Source organism: Urtica dioica, chromosome 2 (assembly GCF_054948205.1).
Source record: "Urtica dioica subsp. dioica isolate 48M chromosome 2, U.dioica_male_clone48M_v1_H2, whole genome shotgun sequence".
NCBI lineage: Eukaryota > Viridiplantae > Streptophyta > Magnoliopsida > Rosales > Urticaceae > Urtica > Urtica dioica.
In genome coordinates, this window is record NC_142757.1 from 32066971 (window position 1) to 32082576 (window position 15606).

A 15606-nucleotide genomic window follows, 5' to 3' on the forward strand; every position below is an offset into this window, starting at 1 on the left:
TGGCTGTGTGACTTATTGGCCGTGTGTTATTTGGCCGTGTGACCTGTTTTGGCCGTGTGACCTGTTTTGGCCGTGTGATTCATTTTGACTGTTTTGTGATAATAATTCTGAGCCTCAGAAACTGAGATGGTTGATTTGATAATAATTCATTTTGTCTTGTTATGGCCGTGGGTCATTTCTTTTCCTGATTGCTTGCTTTTAATTATTTGCAGAAATATCCGGATTCAAAAAGGTTCAAGAAAAAGGGATTGCCGCACTACGACAAACTAAAGGAAATATTCGCTGGTAAGTCCGCAACCGGTGCGTTAGCGATGAGACCAGGCCAGGTAGCCGCCATCGGCCAGGCTGCAACAAGCGCTCGGGAAAAGAATCCGTGCGTATCGGCTGCGGGAAGTGCGCGTGATGGGGAAGAGGGAGGGGGCTCATCTGATGAAGCCCGGGAGGTCAAGAAACAAACGGAGAAAAAATCTACTGCACGCAAGAGGAAATCCTCGAGTAGCAGTAAAAGCAGGTGGGAAGAGGCAATTGAATCCCAAAATGAAACTGAGCGCTACACAAGTCAGCAGTTGCTTTCTTTTATGGAAGAGAAAGAAGCACGGAGAGCGTCTAGTCAGGCGGACTCGATTACTTCAGACAACGAGCTTCTGAAACTGTGTGGGGCTAAGGTTACAAGTTTTCGAGATTCGCTTTCGCTGAGACAATACATCGGATTCATGATGGATCTTGTGAATAAGAAGGACTTGCGCGTTCTTTTCATGTCACTCCCGGACGACGCGGTGTTACCGTTTGTGCAAGGCATAAATTATGATTAAGTTTTATTTGCGTTTACTTTTACTTCGGATGGAGTTTTATTTACGTTGAGTTTTATTTCGGATTGAGTTTTATTTACGTTGAGTGTGTTTTATGTGGAATGTGTTATGTGGATTGAGTTTTTTTCGGATTGAGTTTTATGTGGATTGTGTTTTATGTGGAATGTGTTATGTGGATTGAGTTTTAGTTGGATTAAAAGTTTTGGGTCGTTTACTTTTCTATTTTTAAGTCGTATTTTCTAGGTTTAGGAACGGGAAAAATAAACAAAAAAATGTGGAAATTGAGTAAATCACTCATGAAAGCCATTTTGTTGCGTACTTCAGTTTATTTTTTAGGGTCATTATTTCTATTATTTCGTGGGAGTTTATTTTTACAAGTACTCACCAATTGTAAGTCTACATTAGCATGGCGTTTGTACTAATCTTTGTCTTGTTTGGGTAGTCTAAGACCATGGATTCAGATGGTGACGAACAGCGTGCGGTAGACGCCATGCTTCTTCGTCACAGACGGCGGCATGATCAAACAAGGCGGCGACGAGATGCCGAAGAATCACGGAGAATTGAACGCCAACCCCGGCGAACGACCACGGAAAGTGGAAGTGAGTACGTGTATGCTATGTTAAATAATCCCAACGGAGAGCCCTTGTTTGAGATGTGTCGCATGTACAAGGACCCATTCATAGCAATCGTTGGACTGATTCGGCATTTCCTCCCGCCCGGTCACATATCACCAGAAGAGTCTTTCATGATGTTCATGAAAGTTCTCGCACATTCGGACCGGAATAGAGCCGTTCAAGACCGATTCAATCACTCTGGTGAGACCATCAGCAGACATTTTGGATATGTCCTTGATGCAATAACTCAGTTGGCACCCGACGTCATAAAGCATCACGGTTATACAACCACACCCCCGGAGATTGCCAACAACCCAAAATACTGGCCATGGTTTAAAGTAAGTTTAATGAATTTATTTTATCTCTAACGTAAGTTATATTAATTATCAAACTAAGTTTTGTTCTAATATTTTATAAAGGATTGCATCGGCGCTATTGACGGTACTCATATTGGTGTCATCGTCCCCGCTGCGCAACAACAGAATTATCGAGGACGGAAAGGAATATGTACGACGAATGTCATGGCTGCTTGTACATTTGACATGCGATTTACGTACGTAAATGCCGGATGGGAAGGTTCAGCGTCCGATTCACGAATACTACGTGAGGTATTACTGTCTAACGATCCATATTTTTTAATACCACAAGGAGGACAGTACTACGTAGTGGATAGTGGATATCCTAATGAGCCGGGTTTTCTGGCACCGTATCGCACCGTACGATACCACCTATCCGAGTTCAGACAGGACAGGCAAATGCGTAGACCCCAAGAACTTTTTAATTACAGGCACTCGTCGTTACGCAACGTGATAGAGAGATGTTTTGGCATCGTAAAAGCTCGGTTCCCTATTTTAAAGCATATGTCACGTTATCCGTTAGAAAAACAAATTCGTATAATTATGACATGCTTTGTATTGCATAATTTAATAAAAATGTACACAAACGACGACCCTTTGTTTACAACATGGAATCAAGATGTTCCTCCGGAGGACATTGAAGGCCAAAGTTCTGAAGGAGTCGGAGGTCAAGGTGCGTCAGAAGATGGTGGACCGTCGTACACAAGCGCAACTACACAAGCTCGACGTGCACATTCCCAGTTTAGAGATGTTATTGCTCAAGCTATGTGGGATGAATATGTAGAATGATTTCATATTTATGATGACCAAAAAAATTTTGTATTCAATCTAAACAATAATGTCATATTTATATTTTGTGTAGTTAAATTTATGTTTAAAAAAAAATTTTGAGTTAAGAAATTGTTTCCATGTACCAAACAGTTTCCACTTTTCATTTTTTCAAAAAAAAAAGAGAAAAGTGTACCAAACAGTTTTTCCAGTTTTTTCAATTTCTCAAAAACAAAAATGAAAACTGTACCAAACAGCTTTTTGAAAACAACTACAAAACAGTTTTTCAATACAACTACAAAAATTAGAAAACAGAAAACAAAAAACTTTTTGAGTTACGTACCAAACACAACCTTACCAAACAATTATTTGAAAACAACTGCAAAAATTTTTTAGACTACAACTATATGAAAATAAAAACAGAAAAAAAAAATAGTTTGAGTGAACTACCAAACATGCCCTAAAATCCTCGAAAATATACTTTTTAATTAGCGTGGATTTGAAGAATTTGACGTTAATATATTGGGTCTTCGAATTTTAAGAGAGAAAACTAGGGATAGAGTTAGTTAAGCGTAGAAGAACGGAAATAAAATAACTTCTTTAAAAGATAGTAGTATCAAAGCTATTCTTGTCAATCCCACAAAAAAAAAAAAAAAGCTATTCTTGTCAAAATACAAATAGTAAAATCGATGACCAAATCCTAAACAGGCAAACATCATCTTCAGAGTTGAAAAAGTACCTGATTTTGTTGTCCCTTCCTCTTTTCCCTCTTCCCACATAGCTTCTCAATCTAAACGACAAGATCTTCTTCTTCCTCTTCTTCTTATTCTTCAGGGACCGACCATGAGGGAGTTCTGAAAGAAGAATCCAGGGTTTCTCTAAGAAGGACCACGAGAGACAGAGAGAGAGAGAGAGAGAAGGAGATGAAGAAGTTGATTGGGCGGCCAGGCTCTGCAAGTGGGTTAGCTCTGCGATTAGGGCAGCTCTCTTGCGCCGCTGCTTCGATTGGGGTCATGGTCTCTGCAAAGGGCTTCGCTACTTTTACTGCTTTCTGGTGAAACCAACTTTCCTCTTCATTCACTTGTCATTTTCCCAAAATTAGATCAGAATTAATTTATGTTTTTTTTTTCATTAATTTTTTATCTTGAGTTTTTTTCATTCGTTTTGTTTTAGTATGTCACTGCATTGTGATTGGTATGCAAGTCGGGTTTTGGCTATTTATAGCAAATTGCTTGTAAACGGCTAATTGGGTAGTTTAGGTAGACATCTTTGAGGTTGGTACTATATGGACATTTAAGGCCTATTCTATCATGCCACTAATTCATGGTCTTCGTATTGTAGAAACGCTTCTTTATTTCTTTGAGTAGTGGTGGTTGTGTTTCACCTCTGGATATTGGCATGGAAAGTCATTTTTTTTTTTCAATGCCTTGTATCTGCTGCCAGGAACTTTGATTTGATTACCTTTTCTAAGTCTATATATTTGGTGCATTGTTTGTTCAGCTATTTGATTGCGTCGATGGGACTTCAATTGCTGTGGAGCCTAGGACTTGCTTGTCTCGATGCTTACGCTTTGAAGAGTACGACGGACATTCAGAACCCATTCCTTGTTAGCCTGTTTGTTGTTGGAGATTGGGTATCTTACTTGCTCCCTAAATCTCATTGCTTTCCTTTGCCATAAGAAAGATATTTTATTTATTAATATCTTTGAAGGCTCGTTTAAAATTAGGTTGCTTTGAAGGCTGGATGTTTGAACAATGAAATTACTTATGGTTTTAATTTCGTAATGCCTTGAATATGTTCACTAATCGCTACTACCTGACTTGAATTATATGGATGTCGCAGGTCACGGCTATGTTATCACTCGCGGCTGCGAGCTCGTCGGCGAGTATTGTGATTCTGTACGCTCGAGACTTGGATTTTTGCACGTCTCAGTCCCAACTCCCCTGCGGCAGATTTCAGATTTCTGTAGCCTTGGCTTTTATCGCATGGGCTGTTACTGCAATTTCGTCCCACGTTATGTTCTGGATCTTGTTAACCTCGATTTAAGAAACAACCCTGTTACACTCTGCGTTGTCGAATCTTCCACGGTCATTCACTTTCATATCATCTGTAAATGATTTTGTTCATAAACTCATTTTTTGCCTCTGTTGTTGCATAATATGAAGGCGATTTGTTCCACTGTACACGCTCGTTTAACTCCCATTCATTTTTTTTTTTTATATTATTATAATACACATTGTTCTTATAATTCTATATCTAACTCTTGTGAATATAAGGCAGGGTTGCTGAATCTGCGTAGCTTTTTTGTTCCGTAGTGACCCTCAAACAGATTATTCATCAATAATAATATCGTTTTAAGTTACTGCACATGAGGGCTTTTGTTCCGAATAAAACGCGTTAAGGGTTGAAATAAAACAAAAACACTCAAATCGGAAGCATCTCTTTTCTCTTTGCAGACGACACTGATCCAAAGCAGAGTAGGCGAGAATGTCATTTGACGAGTCACGACACGACTTTGTGGGCAGAGAGGTTGATGAGATGCTCGATCTGGTCGGCGACCTGTTTCATGGAGGGGCGGCTCTGCCTGTGGTCACCGAGGCACGAGGCGGCCAGCGCGGCCATGGCCTCGGCCTCGAGCCTCGGGCAGCCGTCCCTGATCGTGGGGTCCACCGCCTCCATGAACGTCTCTCTCTTGATGCGCTTCTTGGCGTACACCACCAAGTTGACCTCCTCCTCCTCGCGGGAGAAGTCGATGGCCTTCATCCCGGTGAGGATCTCGAGCAGAACGACCCCGAAGCTGTAAACGTCGCTCTTGTCCGTGAGCTGGAAGTTGATGTAGTACTCGGGGTCGAGGTACCCGAGCGTCCCCTGGGCGCACGTGAAGATGTGGCTCTCGCTCCGGCTCCGGCTCTGGCTCTGGCTCTCGCTCGGCTCCACTAAGCGCGAGAGCCCGAAATCCGACACCTTGGCGTCCAGCCTGTGGTCGAGAAGGATGTTGCTGGACTTGACGTCGCGGTGGTAGATGGGAGGCGACGCGGCCGAGTGGAGGTACGACAGGGCCTCGGCGGTCTGGTGGGCGATGCGGAGGCGGCACAGCCAGCTGAGCGGGGCGTGGGCGTGGTGGCGGCGGTGGAGGCGGTCGAAGAGCGTGCCGTTGGGGACGAACTCGGAGACGAGGAGCGGGGTGTCGAGCTCCACGCAGCAGCCGAGGAGGCGCACCAGGCTGCGGTGGTTCACCTGGCACAGGATCCGGACCTCGTTCAGGATCTGGTCCGCACCTTTCGTGTTTCCGAGCTTGGCGCGCTTTATGGCCATCACCGTCCCATCCTCGAACACCCCTTTGAAGACCTCGCCGAACCCTCCCGACCCGATCAGGTTCGACTTCGAGAACCCGCTCGTCGCCTTCGTGATCTCTTTCCCCGTGAAGATCCGAGCCGATTTTCCGCTGCTTTTTGGGTTCAAGATCTCTTCTCGCTCTTTCGTCAGCGTTCTCTTTGCCTTTTTCTCCGAGTTTTTCCGGGACTGTTGCTTGTACGCTATGATTCCTATTCCGATCAACACCGGTATTGTTCCCGCCACTGCTCCAGCCAAAGCTATATATAAACAAAATTAAACTTCAATTAATTAATTTATACTGATCGACGTCCTTTTTTTTTTTTTTTTTTTAACTCGTTAACTACTTCCAGGTACACTAATTAATTATTATTTGTAATTTGCAAAACTGCTGATTTGTATGTTGATTTGTTATTCCAACAAATTTCGAGGTATATTTATCACATCATTCAGAATTTTCTTAATTATTGGGAATATTACATAAAATCAATACGATTCTTATCTTGTAATTAAATTCTCAGAATATATATGTAAAGTATTATAGTTTCATATTAAAATCAATGAAGTACTAACTTATGGTCTAATGAGCACAAATAATGATACATTCTCATTGGACTTCCTGATAATATATAAAAGCACAAACATATTTTATTACATTAATCATCAGTATTAGTGTCAAAGAATCTTGAATACATTAGATTATGGTTCGTTGTAATTAACTTATCACATCATTCAGAATTTTCTATTCAAATTTCAATATGCACGAGAGGAACATTCACGACTTAATTGCTTTAAAGTGTGTCCAATAGTGGTACTTAGGATAGCCTAGTGGTAATTTCACACCACCTCCTGTGTGGAGGTCGTGGGTTCAATCCCACTGCAACAAAGCTGCCTTCAAAAAAAAAAAAAAAGTGTGTCCAATATAACTTACCTGCAACATGCTTGGATTTCTTCTTCTTTTTCACCATTTTGCATCCTTTTTTACCATGAGTGCACTTAACATCTGCAAACATTTTATTCAAATAAGCATCGTTAGTTTCATCAATCGGTATCATAAGACGGTTGGGAAATACACAACCATGCTCATTCAGGATATCAAGCTCACTGTTATATAGGAAGTCATACATTTTTTTTGAGGGACCTAGGCTAAAGATGGACATTGTAATCGTGTTTAGCCAAAACAGATTGATTAAGACTAACGTAATAATTGATAATGAAGAAATGAATTTTAACCGTTCAAAATATAAATGGTAAAATAAAAAAGTAGGTGTTAGGGTATTTCTGATGTTCGTTTTCGCAATTAAAAAAAAAAAGTGTGTTTCCGATTCCGTTTAGGTTAAACTTAATAATAAATTTAAGCTCAATGTTAATCTAGATCAACCGAAGGGTGTTTATATAATACTTTTTATATAAAAAATAGATTAACATCTCGGTTAAGGTTAATTTTAACAATAATTAAGGTCATTGTTCACTCTAGATTAACCAAAACCCGATATTAGATAATTATTTTTATCTTCCATACAAAAAAAAAAATCAATATATGAGATTTGCCTATTATATTTTACCTCAAAATAATATCTATACTTAACAAGAAAACAATATGATTCTACAAAACTAAAGTAGACTACTTTCCTTGTTTTATATGTGCTTACAATATAATATTTTATTTGAAATGTCTTTTATCTGTATCAATTTTAGTTTTATGGTGTGGGCTTCTGTAAAAAGCTTAGTTTAGTTTTTTAAATTTGTAAAATAAAAAAAAAGTATACGAATACTCACTCATTTGAGATGGCTGACAAACTCCCTTGTTTGGGTCCCATTTGAAACCAACGTTACACAGACACCTATTTTGGACTACTTTCGTGCTGCTCAAGTCAACCAAACACTTGGAGTTCATCAACAGCCCTTTGCACTCCAAATCTTTCTTACTAATACAAACAGGCTCTCGTGGAATATCCCACTCCAACCGAACCGACGGCTCCGGCCACTTCTCCGGCACCCCAGCCGGAAGGCTCCGGTAGCCTGAGCACGACTCCGGGCCCGCCCCGACTCCCAACTCCTCCTCCGACGCAGCCCTCCCCACCACCCTGACGGAGCAGCACGTCCCGGGCCCCACCATGCCCCAGCAGTCCGCCTTTAGCCGCTGCCGAAGCCTGAGAGCCGCACGGTCCGTGCAGTTCAGGAGGACGATGGTTTCTCCGGCAGCCACTCGGAACGGCGACCCGCGGCCCAGCCGGAACCCTACCTCTGCGGCGGAGCTACGGAGCGTTATCCGGCGAGTTACCGGGTCGAGGGCGGCGATCGGGTACAGTGATGAGGTGGCATTCGCTAGGAGGAGGGCTCCAGCGACGCAGCGGAGGTTGTAGAGGGGTCGTGCGCCGCAGCCGGGGCCCGTGCTCAGCGGGTATGGCACCGTGGACCGTCCACAGTTAGGGCACTGCATGGCATGTGACACGCACGTGGCCGCGGCGGCCGAGAAGACGATTACTATGAAAAACCTCATTGAACAAGAATTTTAGTTTTCAGGTGTTTTAACATTTGATGAAGGACGCTGCGCTTTTTAGTTTTTTATTGCACTGCATGACTGCAAAACGATTTGAAGACAAGAATTTTGTGCGCCACATGCACATGCAAAGATGACTACTACTTACGAGTTTTTGGTCTTGTTTTGCACGTACGCTGTTGTGGTCTCCTGTAGAGAATATAGAAGAGATGGATCGGATATTATTTCTGTTTCACGAGGAATATCTGTATTTGAGTATATATCTCGATCAAGATGAGATTGTGTGTGGGATGTATAATTATATTATTAGGGATATTGTAATGTTTTTGGATTTCAGAGAGCCAAGTACATTGGACTTGGTATTTCTATGGGACTTCGTAAGAGTCCCGTTTATGTATAAAAGGTAAATCACGTGATGGGTCACATAAATTTCCCATATATTTAAAAAAAAAAAAGATCACAAAGAAAAAAATACCGACAAGAAAACAAATTGTGTTTGGTTTTGAGTATTGTATACATAGAGGTAATTCTTCAGAAGTTACTGCTTCTTTTTCATTGATCTGAAAGAAGTTACTGCTTCTTTTTCATTGATCTGAAAGAAGTTACTGCTTCGTACCCTATAGATCTTCAGATTGTATAACCGAATAGGATTGGGAGGATTCTGTATTAATTACAATTATAGCCAAAATTTAGCATTGGACCGATACTGAGATAAAGCCCACTAAGTGGAATAAGCCCAAATAGATGCGGATGGTCTACCCAATTAGTTGGAGCGGGGTCCACCCACCTTTATCAAGAGAAATTTCATTAATTGGACTCAATTATTGATTAAATATCAAGATTAGACCTTAATTTTGAAAAATATTTAAAAATAGACTTTTGACCCAAAATCGGACAAAAAGACCCTTCTAAATCCTATACATCTCTCACTCTTCATTTTTATAATTTCAATCTTCTCTCCCACACTCAAATCCACTCAAATCCTCTCTACTTAAGCGGATTTCAAAAGAATCATGGGTAAGGTTACTAACTTAATCATTTTTACAAAGTTTATGATTGTATATGATAGTATGTAGCAATAAAAATCGATCAGATCTGAAAACATAGTCCAAAATCTGAGTTTTAACTTTTTTGTACGATGGTATACGATATGGTAGGATGAGATTTAACTTTTTTGTACGATGAAATTTGGAAAAAAAAAACTACGGTCTGTACGATGCGGTACGATGATGTACGATGCAACTCTGTACGATGTTGTACGATGATGATGTATCGATGAGTATGTAAATGGAAAGATGTGGAAGTTGGAAGGGTGTCTCGCAATGAACCGAAGAAGAGACGGTATACTCTTGTTATCGAGGATTGATAAAATGATCCTATAATTGAAAACAAAGACGGTGGCTGTGACGATGACTTGTTTAACGGGTACAAGGGTTCCGAAAACGGTGACGAAGTATACAGGAGTGATAGAGATTGTAATCACAACAGTGACGAATATGATGGACACAATAGTGACAAAGGTGATGAATACGAAGGTGGCGAATGTGATGAATACGAAGCTGGCGAATGTGATGAAGAGAATAGTGACGGATATGATGGAGATAACAATGGTAGAGGTGAAGAATTTGAAGAATTTGCCAACCCAGAAGAATATGAAGAGTTTGTGGAAACGTTTACAGTACCAACGAGTCATTGTGAACCATCGGGTCAATGTCAGCGTGAGCCTCCGATGATCGGATCACCTATCGTTCCTTATTCATGGAAAGCACCCGAGTTCACTGCCGATGATGTTGTGAAGGAAGAACCGATTCATTATCCAAGTCATTCTTCTACAGGTAATTTAAGTGGATTTAAGTTTTCAAGTATAATCTGTTAAGTTATTGTTTAACTAACCTTTGAAAGAAATAGGTGGCTCAGAAGAAATATATATTGGGCAACAGTTTGAAAACAAACTTGAATTGAAGAAACATATTCACCTATACGCGTTGAAAAATAATTTCGAACTTAGAGTGAAATCTTCTTCGAAAAAGAGATGGTATGTTCTATGCAAAGATGAGAAATGCACATGGAGGTTGAGGGGTGTCGTGCAGTGGTCTAAGATGTGGGAGATTACGTCGTACGAGGGTAAACACTCATGTGCGAGTGTTGTTCGAACAGAGGGCCATCGATGAGCTGCACCATGGATCATCGGTCACGTATTTAAAGACAAGTACTCAATTAACTCTATGGCGGAGTATTCGGCGCATAACGTCAGGGAAGAAGTGAAGACAAGATGGGGTCTGAACATATCGTATCTGAAAGCTTGGAAATCCAAAGAGAAAGCTATTGGGTACGTACAGGGTACATCGGAACAATCCTACCATAAGTTACCGTCTTGGATGTACATGTTGAAGCAAAAGAATCCTGGGACGTTAACAGACTTTGTGCAAGATGGTGACAAATTCAAGTATGCTTTCTTTACTATTGGGGCGTGTCGTAGAGGCTTCAAAGCATGTCGGCCGGTCATATCATTGGACGGTGCATTTCTGAAGACAAAATACAGCGGACAGTTGCTTTGCGCAATTGCAATGGATGTGAATTCACAATTATATCCACTTGTATTTGGAGTTGTAGATAGCGAGTGTCATGCATCTTGGATTTGGTTTTTGAGAAGATTGCGAGAAGCTATCGGTGAAGACGTACCTAATTTGGCGTTCATATCCGATCGCCACGTTAGCATCGTACATGGTGTCGAGGTTGTATTTCCTGGTATCCCTCACGGAGCATGTTACCATCATTTACAACTGAATGTCCAACACAAGTTCAAGACAGATCATTGTCGCTTTGAACTGTATGATGCTGCTTACGCCTTCAGTAAAATCGCATTCGAAGCTGACAGTTGAGACGGAAAGATGTCGAGATGGCAAAGTATCTCAAAGAAGTTGGTGTCAATCGGTGGGCTAGAGCTTTCTTTCCTGGAAAACGGTAAAAGTCTAGAACTTCTTTTGTACTGAATTTCAATGTCGTTGTTTATATAAACGTCGCTGTTCTTATATAGGTACGACCTAATGACGAGCAACAACGCAAAAAGCTTCAATAACAAAACAAGGAATGCTAGGACGTTTCCCATTACGACGTTGCTCGAGTTTATTCGATTCACACTCCTAACTTGGTTTTTCGATCGAGAAGAGATAACGCACAAGTTGAACACAAAATTGACACCAACGTGGCAAAATGATCTCGCACAGCTAAATAATAAGGTATAGTTCGTCAATGTGTACGAGCTTGGTCTATATGAATGTCATGTCAAAGACGCAAGAGGTGATTTCGATGTAGACCTTATGGCGAAGACATGCACTTGCGGACTACCACAACAATTGAATATCCCATGCGAGCATTCCATCGCAGCAGCCCAACATCGAAGCGTGGACGTGTACTCGTTATGCAATGACTTTTATTTGAAGGAGACGTGGATTGAAATGTACAAGGAAGCCATATATCCGGTTGGTAATGAAGATCAGTGGGATGTCCCGGATGAGATAAAAAACATGAAATTTTCAGAACTCGTTGAAAAGAAGCAAGCCGGTCGACCAAAGAAAAGTAAACAAGGAAGAAGAAGGATTAATCGATACCCATCTCAAGGCGAAAAGATTGTTTTCCAGCGAAAATGAGGGAAATGTGGTGGTACGGGATAAGGTGGTTGTAGAATAAGTCCACGCACCATTTCTTCCTGAACGTTCTCATATTGACACTTTGAAGAGTGTCAAATGATTCTTTCAGTACTATGTGCTCGACATACTTCACTGCGAACATCCCGCGATCACCGCTATAACACAAAAATAAGTAAAAGAACTTGTCAGACTTGTCAAAAAACTTGTCTACAAAAAGACTTGAAAAAAAATACTTGTAAAAAGACTTGTCAACAAAAAGTTGAATAAAATTACATGTCAAAATAAACAAACTTGTAAAAAAACTTGTCCAAAAAAAGTTGAATAAAATAACTTGTCAAAAAAAAAAACTTGTAAAAAAAAAAACAAACGTAAAATAACTTGTCAAAATAAACAAACTTGTAAAAAAAAAGTTGAATAACATAGCTTGTCAAAAAAACTTGTAAAAAAAAAAAACTCTTGTAAAAAATCTTGTAAAAAAACAAACTTGTAAAAAGACTTTTAAAAAAAAAGTTGAATAACATAACTTGTAAAAAAAAAAACAAACTTGTAAAATAACTTGTCAATAAAAACAAACTTGTGAAAAAACTTATAAAAAAAAGTTCAATTAACTAGTCAAAAAAACTTTTTTAAAATAACTTGTAAAAAAAGTAAACATGTTTACCCGTATGCACATTGCGGGACATTTTGATCGACTAGTCATGTCGGGTATGGGAACTTAATTTCACCGTGCTCACTCTCCCAGTAAGACATGCGATGGTTGTTGAAGAAACCACCTATGGCCACAATCTTAGCAAATGCTCGAGTCCAAGTCTGAATAATAAACTTTTAACAATGATAAATAACCCTTATAATTTAATTAACCACAAATAAACCTAATAATTGTGAATAACATTTTACATACATCCATCATCTCCGTAAAGTCCTTTTGATTAATCGGCGACTGCATGAGATCCTTTTGACAATCGAGGACGGTAATGGTCCAGGCCTCGATGTCGATCCGAAATGTGAACCAATGAACGTTCTTGAAGTTCACGACGAACAAGATCTCGCGAGCACCATCCCAAGGAAAAATATCGGTGTCCCTATACCTAGTCATCGGGGTAATAGTTGCCTTCATGTCCCATTCCACGGGTTCGGGCTCCGTCCCCAGCTCGATGGCCTTCTTGATGTTCGCTTCTTCCTTTGTGAATCGGCTGTACACGTGATGGACCCACCGACAATCCATGATTCGGACGTCTTGCCGATATCCGTCGAGAGCTCGTCGGCGAGCCCGAATCATGTGAATTATAGCATCAATATGCTGAGAAATAACAAACATATAGCGTTACTTTAAATTAAAAGGGATTGCGAAATATAATAAATAACGTACCGAATCATGTAGCCATTTTTGTTTCTGTCAACATCGTGTCGAAGAAAGTCGTGTCTCCGTCGCACGTATTCAGGTGAGTAGAATTCATGAATTTACCGTCCCACTTCTTTGTCCGTAACCACTTCACGAAAGTATTAAACTCCTTTAGCCTCGCGTCCTTCAACGGGCTGAACTTGGGGATCGGCTTCTCTGAATACTTGGGCCTCATCGGATCAGTGAAATCGGCCCAACGCGACGACTTCTCTCGCACTTGCCGATCTGGACGTGGCAGGATAAGCTGTACCTTGTCGCTTTTCCTTTTAAACGGAGTTGTGAGCGGGCGTTGCTTATCCAGAATGTCTTCTCTACGAGGACTCGACGAAGACGTCGATAACCTCGGCGAAGTCACCGGCCTGTTCCCCGATCACTTCGATGACTCGCGATACGAAGAAGACGGCTTCTTCGACGACTCGCGATGCGAAGGAGACGGCTCATGCGATGAAGACGCCGGCTTTTGACCAGTCGAAGGAGGAGGAGGAGGAGGAGGATGAGGAGGAGGAGGAGAATGAGGGGTCTGGCGTTTACGACGACCCTCAGCTTGGGTCGTGGGAATCTCACCCCCAGGCAAGCCCATTTGTTCCTCGAATAAAATGTTAAGCCTCGTCCACATCGCAACCTGCAAGTCAAAGTAAAAAATATGTCACCAAATTTAAACTTGTCACAAAACTATAAATGAAATTTAAACTTAACCCTAAACTCTAAAATGAAATTTTAACTTAACCCTAAAGTCTAATTTTAACTTAACTCTAAAACGTTAAATTAAATATAAACTTAACTCTTAAACGTTAAATTAAATTTAAAATTAACTCTAAAATGAAATTTAAACTTAACTCTAAAACGTTAAATTATATTTAAACTTACCTCTAAAACGTTAAATTAAATTTAAACTAAAATTAAATTTAAACTTAACTCTAAAACGTTAAATTATATTTAAACTTATTTCTAAAATGAAATTTAAACTTAAACATAACTTGAATTAAATCAAACCTGGTCTCGCCTGATGCGCGCGATTCTACACCCGTTTGTGTTAAAAGCGTGTAAGACCATCCCTTGTGATTGCAACAGTTGTTCTTGGGAGGCTCGCATTTCTTTCCACATTTCCCGTGTTAGGACAAAGGGCTCGGGAACGTCGACGCGAGGGGTCGGTGTGGGCCTCGATCCCACTGCGGGAGTGGTCGGTGTGGGCCTCGATCCCATTGCGGGAGTGGTTGGACTACCAAGACGAACACGTGGAGTGTCTGACACATGTTCGTCATCGGAGTCTTCGACGATGGCATCGGCCTCGTCTGCGACAGTCGCGACTCTATCTATTTCTTTCTCGATATCTCACGGCTCTGTCGCATCTTCTCCCTCGATGTCTATGGGATACAGACATTTGCTCGTCTGCGTCTCGAGGAGAGTGAAAAATTCTTTCTCTGCTGCCCTTGGTCTCAGCATTTGAAGAACACCCACCTATAAAACCAAAAACAATTATTAATATTCCAAAATAATGTAACATGCATTTAATAAAAGTTAAATAATAAAAAGTTACCGTTTTCTTATTCAGGGCGGCCTCGATGTCTTTGCCCATGATGACGATATTACTCGACCACGAGTGTATCCTGGGCACACGAATCCCCTGGTTCGACCCGAACCTCATCTCCATCTCTTGGATAGCCTCGTACGCCCAGTAATGAAGGGTATGAAGATTACCCGTCAATGTGTACTTGGCCTCTTTTTGAGCCACATCCGGCTTGTCCTTCAACTTCTTCTGCAACGTCTTGTGATAATGCCTTAGGTTCACCGAGAGGCTGGAATACGTCAACTCAAATTTCCCCAAGGTATCTTGAAGAAGAAGGGGAGGTCTTCAACGATGTATAGAAATTTCTGCCACCTTTCCTCGATGACTTTGTTGGCCGGCTGCCCCAGAAGATACCCATAGACAAATACGAGTAGTCCGAGCTTGAACGCATCGTCATGGCTCTGACATATGTTGAACGCGTTGATTAACGTGCTCAGCTTGCATCCGACGACGCCATTCAAGTGGTCCGTGATCAATGGTCGCTCTTTCGCTCGTCTTGTTCGGCTTTGGTCGGACCGTCTTCATAGCTCATCCCCGAGATGAGTGTGTACTCGAGGCGTCCGAATCTTACTCGTTTGCCTCCGATACCAAAATGTATCTCCCT

General features: G+C 41.1%; 2 protein-coding genes across 4 annotated transcripts; one reads left to right on the forward strand and one right to left on the reverse strand.

Annotated features, from left to right (window-relative positions):
- Positions 1-3188: 3188 nt before the first annotated feature.
- LOC149404384 (CASP-like protein 5B2) lies at positions 3189-5141 on the forward strand. Of its 3 annotated transcripts, none has more exons than XM_089606671.1 (4): positions 3189-3282; positions 3382-3601; positions 4048-4180; positions 4390-4725. In XM_089606671.1, the coding sequence occupies exons 2-4, from the start codon at positions 3471-3473 to the stop codon at positions 4591-4593; spliced, it is 468 nt and encodes a 155-aa protein (XP_089462797.1). In that variant the 5' UTR covers positions 3189-3282; positions 3382-3470; the 3' UTR covers positions 4594-4725. The 3 variants fall into 3 exon arrangements, 2 of the variants coding, with proteins under 2 accessions (XP_089462797.1, XP_089462798.1); XR_016295433.1 differs by adding an exon at positions 5004-5121 and having other exon boundaries at positions 3195-3601; positions 4390-4656; XM_089606672.1 differs by adding an exon at positions 5004-5141 and having other exon boundaries at positions 3195-3601; positions 4390-4634.
- Positions 5050-8383, reverse strand: LOC149404385 (wall-associated receptor kinase-like 20). Its single transcript, XM_089607505.1, has 3 exons — positions 7660-8383; positions 6812-6883; positions 5050-6140 (listed from the first exon to the last, which is right to left on the reverse strand). Exons 1-3 carry the CDS (start codon positions 8381-8383, stop codon positions 5050-5052), a joined length of 1887 nt encoding a protein of 628 aa, XP_089463631.1.
- Positions 8384-15606: the final 7223 nt, after the last annotated feature.